Below are 6255 nucleotides of genomic sequence, written 5' to 3'. Positions count from 1 at the left end.
ACCTGCCCATGTGGGGACAGCAAGAAGCCTTTGGAAATCACTTGACTCATTGTGCCTTGCTTAGAGTTTGACAAAAAACCTCATCCATTTCCTTCAGTTTATCCTTTTTCATAATATTTGTTTTTAATCCCCTGTAAAGTATAAACTTTCAAACTGGTTGGAAAACTAAGATCTCTGCCAGTTGAAAGCTAGAAACAATTGTGACCGCAGCTTATTTAGGAAACAGAACGTAATGGGTGCCACAGGTGAACACTGAAGACACAGGTCGGAGGTATCCTAACAGGTACTGTTGGCTTCTCTTTTGCAGTCGTGTCCTGTCTGCAGGTCGCTGGTAGAACATGTTCAGCACGTCTACCTTCCAACCCACACCAGTCTCCTCAACCTCACCGTCATCTGATCTGCTGTGCACTTCTCATACAGGCCATGTTCCCATGAGCTGTGCTGTTACGAACTAGGAGGATGATAGATTGTGGAGAAAATAAATACTCCAACACCCATCTGCCATGCAACATTTTAAAAAAGGAAGAATAGAAAGAATACAACACTCCTCACCACCAAAACATGCCATCGGCAGCTCCAGTGGTGGGGACAGGGAGAGTGCGAACATGGACACATTCCTCGGACTTCCATTCTTTTTATGATCAAGTAAAGGAATAAGTGAAACCTCTGTCATTAGGTGGCAACATAGCCAAAAAGTGGGTACCTTTTAGGAAGTGATGTTGTAAGTCTCTTAGTGTATCCCAAGGTACGTTTCCTACCTGCAGCCAATTTGGTAAGAATTGGTTTTAAGAATTTACCTGGTTACTTTGGGGGGGCTTTTTTTTTTTTTTTTGGTATGGTCACAGAGCTCTGAACATTTTTAATAGGAAATTTTTTCTTAAAGACATAGGCATCGTTTTAATGTCATTTCTGTTTTTGTAACTTGTTCAAGAATGATTAGAAGGCAGACATTTAAAAATCAATCATCTGACTGTTAAAAAGTTGACAACCAAGTTGTCAGATTTAAACCAGTCTGGCTAGTAGAAAACAGATAACTCAATGTGGGTGACTTCCTGTCCCTTCCCCACCCCACCTTACCCCCAAGCTTCCAAATATAAAATGCTACCAATTTGGCAAAAAGATTTCAGTGGAGGAATCAGCACTCCTTGGGCCTCTTGAGTTGGGGGAATGTTTTATTTTAAGATCGGAAAGGGAGCGTGTTCCTGGGAAAGGGGAGTGTTGCTCACTGAGAGGAAGCTTCGTAGAGTACAAACAAGGGTGTTCTTCCGTTCTCCCAGGCACTGTACCCCAGCTTCACCCAGGGGTCACTTTTGCTTGAGCCATCAAGCCTTTCACAGCCTTATAATAGTATCTAAATATTGTATGCTTTGTTTTTGTTTTGTTTTTGTAAGTGCTTAAGCATTAACTTGTGGTTGTCCCCTCTGTAGGTCTTAGAGGGGTTTCGGGTGTTCTGTTTCTATATTAGTCATGTTTTCCACTCCCAGTTGGGCATTTTGGACATTGGTCAGCTTGTAGGTTCTCTAGGACGTCGGGAAACCTAGATGACTGTATTGGGTGCAATACTAGCTGAGTTAAAGCTAGAAAGCTACACTGTCACTTTACTGAGATTTCTGAGTATACTTTTCATATTGCCTTAATGTAGCAGTAATGTGTTTATGCATTTGTTTCTTTGCACAGACATTTTGTCAGATATTAAAACTCTACTTTTTTATGGGCACATATTAGCATATAAGCCTTTATTCCAAAAGGTATTTATTTTTTCACTTGTAAAAAAAAATTAATGTTTCCACATAAAGAACTCTGTTATATCCTAAGAGGACTTCTGTCTTTTATATTCAGGATAATAAAGACTTTAAAGCAAATTCGGTGTTTGTATCATCACAGTTATTGTTATGTAAGCCAATTTAATTTACTTAAAAGAAAAGACATTGATAATATCATAGTTGGTATCTAAGTTGGCCCTATATGGACAGTTTCTTTCAGTATTGGCCCTAATCGAAGAGAACATTCAGTTATTCACTCTTCTGTGTTTTCTGATTATAAGATGCTGCTGCTGGTTAGTTGCCTAGTCAGAACAGGTACCTAAGTACTTGTCCAGTTCCTAGCAGTAATGGTCTCAGGCTACTACAGAACCTGTTCTACACGGGCTACTAGGTCTGTATTTTACAGGACGACTAGCCTGCTGCTAGGACCTAACTGCTCTACACATGCCAGCGTGTGTTAATTTGTGTTGCTCAGGAAATGCTTTGTAGAGTAGAGAACACTGCATATAACAGATGTAACTGATAATTATCTGTAGCACTTGAAGGAGGTAATTTCAATTGCTACAGAAGGTCGGTTCAGTACACGTACAGTTTTTTCCAGGACAGAATTTTCAAAAAATTGAAAGACAGGGATTTTTTCTCTACTCTTCCTATACCTAAGTCAGTCTTTCATCAATTTCTAGGAATTGACTCATTTGTTCATTCAACGCATTGATTGAGGCCCTAATAAGTAAGTTATTATTGAGCACTAGAAATTGAACAATGGTCAAGACATGAATGACACACGATGCATATATAGATAAGTAATATTCAAAGTCATAGAATATTAGCACTGGGAAGACCTAGAGTGTAAATTTCAAAATGCTAGCCAGGTTGATGGCTAGCCAACAAATGGGTAAGATATTAACCCTACTAGACCCTGAACTCCTTAAGCTCAGTGGCTAACATGAAAACCATCATATTACAAGATGGTATAAAAGAACTATAAGGAAAGTGCTATGGAAGTACAGATTAATTCTGCTTACAGACCAAGGATAAGGGTCCTTCACAAAGGAGCTTTGAGCTGAGCCCTGACACACTAGTTGAATTTTACCAGGTGGAAAAAGAAAGGGATAAGAAAAATCAAGAGACTGAAAGCTACACCAGGAGATAACTTCAAACAAGCAGGCCAGCTACATCAAAGACTGCAGCAGAGTCACAGACCGGGAGTACCGAGGAAGGGCCATAGATGTGGCAGTATTGGGATGTCTTAGGTTCTAAGAAAGAGTGAGTGCATTATGAGAAGTGGGGATTGTGCTGAGCTGAATACAAATGTGAGACGAGGTTGTGGAAGTGAAAAATGGGTGCCAACATGGGTTTGGTGATGAGGTGGAGTAAATAAAGATTGTATCATAGCCTGCGTGACTCAGTGATGGAGCGTCATCCTATGAACCAGGAGGTTAAGGTTTGATTCCTGGTCAAGACATATGCCTGGGTCGCTGGCTCAATCCCCAGTGTGGGGCGTGCAGGAGGCAGCCGGTCAATGATTCTCATCATTGATGTTTCTATCTCTCTTTCTCCCTCTCCCTTCCTCTGTCATTCATGTATCATAGGAGGAGGCATGGTCAAGAGAAGTGTTTTGGTTTTATATTTACAGTGGGGGGCCATAGGTGGGCATGGAGGAGAGAGCCATGGAGAGGGTGAGTCACAAAAGACAGCCAAGAGGAATACATGGAGAGCCTGAAGCCTCAAGAGGCTGTTCTGCCAAAAGGCACGATTTACAAGACTTGAAAAAAAAACATTCTTTTAGCTCTTTCTTTTAAGGGTTCTAAAAATTAGTGCTGGCGCTACGACTGTTTAACCCCACTCTACCCCTCCCACTATGTCTGTTCTCTATCCTGTCACAGGTGGGAGCTCAAGGGCAAGGCTGATAAATTCTGGGGTTGTCCCTTACCCCTGCCAATGAAGCCCCACGGGTGACTACTCTTGTGTAAAATATGAACTTCTCCAAGATAAACTTGAGAAAGAAATACCCTGCAGAACAGAAGGTTGGGCAAATTTACAAGCACAAGCATGGGGGAAGCTGCATGTACAGGTCGCTGCAAGCATGCCTGAGGAAGGAGGGGTGCAGGGATGCTCGGTGTTGAGAGAGCTCAGAGTCAACCTGGCAGGCCAACATTTTTTTTTTTTTTAAATATATTTTATTGATTTTTTACAGAGAAGAAGGGAGAGGGATAGAGAGTTAGAAACATCGATGAGAGAGATCGATCAGCTGCCTCCTGCACACCCCCCACTGGGGATGTGCCCGCAACCAAGGCACATGCCCTTGACCGGAATCGAACCCGGGACCCTTCAGTCCGCAGGCCGATGCCCCATCCACTGAGCCAAACCGGTTCGGCGAGGCCAACATTTTTAATAGTTTCATCGAGCAATGAAAAAACTCAGTGGAGTTGGACCACAGTCAGAATTTAAGACAAACTGCAGCCACTTTTGTCTTTCTCATTGCTTGTTGTATATGGTGCTTTCTCACAGAAACCCGAAAACATGGCATAACTTTTTTTTGTATTTGCTGCATCTCCTTGAAATGAGTTTGTTTAAAAACTGCAAGATATTAAAGAGCCTTATGTCTTTTAAAAACAAAATGATGTCAGGACCACACAAATTACACAGCTTTAACACACCTGCCAGTTGCTTAAAGAAAAAAATTCACTTCAAATAATAGCTCAACATCTGTTGTTCATAAAGCTTGTGCTGATGCGAAGGAAAGAAAGACCTCAAATGAGCCAGTGAGCCTCTATCAAGGGGTGACTCTTCTAGTTGAGAAGAAAATCTCTATACAAGTTTGTGAAACAAAAATATAGTTCTAAGACCAAAACAATACTGCATATATGTGTATACATGTGTATGTAAATGTGTAGACATGTGTGTACATATATATGTATTGCATATACATTATAGATAATCTATACTAATAAAAGGGTAATATGCTAATTAGACTGGGTCGACTAGACATCTTCTGGATGTCTGACTTCCTTCCAAACAAAGCCATGATGGCGGGGGGCCGAGGCAGAGGCGGTTAGGGGTGATCAGGCTGGCAGGCAAGTGGTTAGGAACCAGTGGTCCCAGATTGTGAGAGGGATGTCTGACTGCCAGTTTAGGCCCAATCCCGGCAGTTGGACATCCCCCAAGAGGTCCCAGATTGGAGAGGGTGCAGGCTGGGCTGAGAGACACCCCTCGAATTTCGTGCACCGGGCCTCTAGTACATATATAAAATGTATGTATGTATTGTAATTTTCCATCAGAGACCCTGTTCATAAATATTTTGAGAATGTGAAGTAAGGAGATCACTGGATTAGGTGAATTGGGGAAAGCTTTTGGAAATAGATAAGTTGCTCTTTGTCTTAAAGTTAGAACAGAGTTTGGATTGGCAAGGAGAAAACAAAGCATGATAATGCAGAAGAGCTCACAGGTGAGGAGCAAAGTGTATGAGAGAAGAGTGTGAAAGGGAGTAGAGCCAGTTCATAGAGACTGGACTGCTGGCATAATGGTTTTAAGTTTGATGAGTGTGTAAAAGCCACAGTAAGGTCTTCTTTCATCTGTTAATTCCGTTTTTTTATTCATTAATTGGGCATTGATTTATTAACCAGCAAATATTTATTAAGCACCTACTATATACCAGGCTGTGTTAGGGCTATAACAGTGCTTCCCAGTCAGGGGTAGTTTTCTCCCCCAGGAGACATTGGGCAATGTCTGCAAACAGTTTTTAACTGTCACACTGACGCTTAGGCCAGAGGTAATGTTAAACATCCTACGATGCACAAGACAGACCCAACCACAACAACATTTTTCAGCCCAAAATGTCAATATTGCTGCCATTGAGAAACCCTGGGCTAGAGGATACAGATATTCAAGATTAAGTCCCTGCCCTCTCTGGATTACTAAGGGGAGTTGACATACTAAACTAATACTGCATTAGACTAACCTTCACAATGAAGTAGGTATTGGCTACTATGGAAAGGCAGAAAAAGATGCCACTAACTTCTCTTGGAAAAAATTCTGGAATTAGGTCACATTGGAGGTAAGCTTTAAAAGATGAGTCGTGCTCATTTCAGCAGCACCTATACTAAAATTGGAATGACACAGAGAAGATTAGCATGGCCCTTAGGCGAGAATGAGACACAAATTCATGAAGCGTTCCGTATATTCACACCTAACTTTAGGTAGAATAAATGTGTAAGGAACCATAGGAATATCTAGATGTTGGGTGGCTTTAATGCTTCCTTTGATAAAAGGAAAATAAAGTAACATTATGAAAAGAAAAAGATGAGTCAATGCTTACCCAAATAGGAAAGGTGGGTGGAAGGAGACTGTTCCAAACGTGGCCTATTTGGCACCAGTGGGCGGTTTGGCATGACTGGAATATTGAGCATGCAGTGCGATAGGCCGGGGTGGAATGGTGAGAGATGAGACATAGGTCGGGACCATATCCAGGAAGGTGCTATGGGCCCTGCCA

General features: G+C 41.7%; 1 protein-coding gene and 1 non-coding gene across 2 annotated transcripts in view; both read left to right on the top strand.

Moving 5' to 3' along the window:
- MYLIP (myosin regulatory light chain interacting protein) overlaps positions 1-1862 on the top strand; it is a 21905-nt gene extending 20043 nt beyond the window's left edge. Inside the window, 1 exon segment of the mRNA XM_006091758.3 lies at positions 308-1862. Coding sequence (XP_006091820.1) covers positions 308-397 — 90 coding nt within the window. The 3' untranslated portion in view covers positions 398-1862.
- Positions 1863-5841: 3979 nt separating this feature from the next.
- LOC111826681 lies at positions 5842-5948 on the top strand. Its single transcript, XR_002830041.1, has one exon. It is a non-coding gene; the product is annotated as a U6 spliceosomal RNA (small nuclear RNA).
- The last annotated feature ends 307 nt before the right edge of the window (positions 5949-6255 follow it).

Source organism: Myotis lucifugus, unplaced genomic scaffold (genome assembly GCF_000147115.1).
Source record: "Myotis lucifugus unplaced genomic scaffold, Myoluc2.0 scaffold_95, whole genome shotgun sequence".
NCBI classification, from domain to species: Eukaryota; Metazoa; Chordata; class Mammalia; order Chiroptera; family Vespertilionidae; genus Myotis; species Myotis lucifugus.
This window is presented reverse-complemented; position numbering and strand designations above follow the sequence as displayed.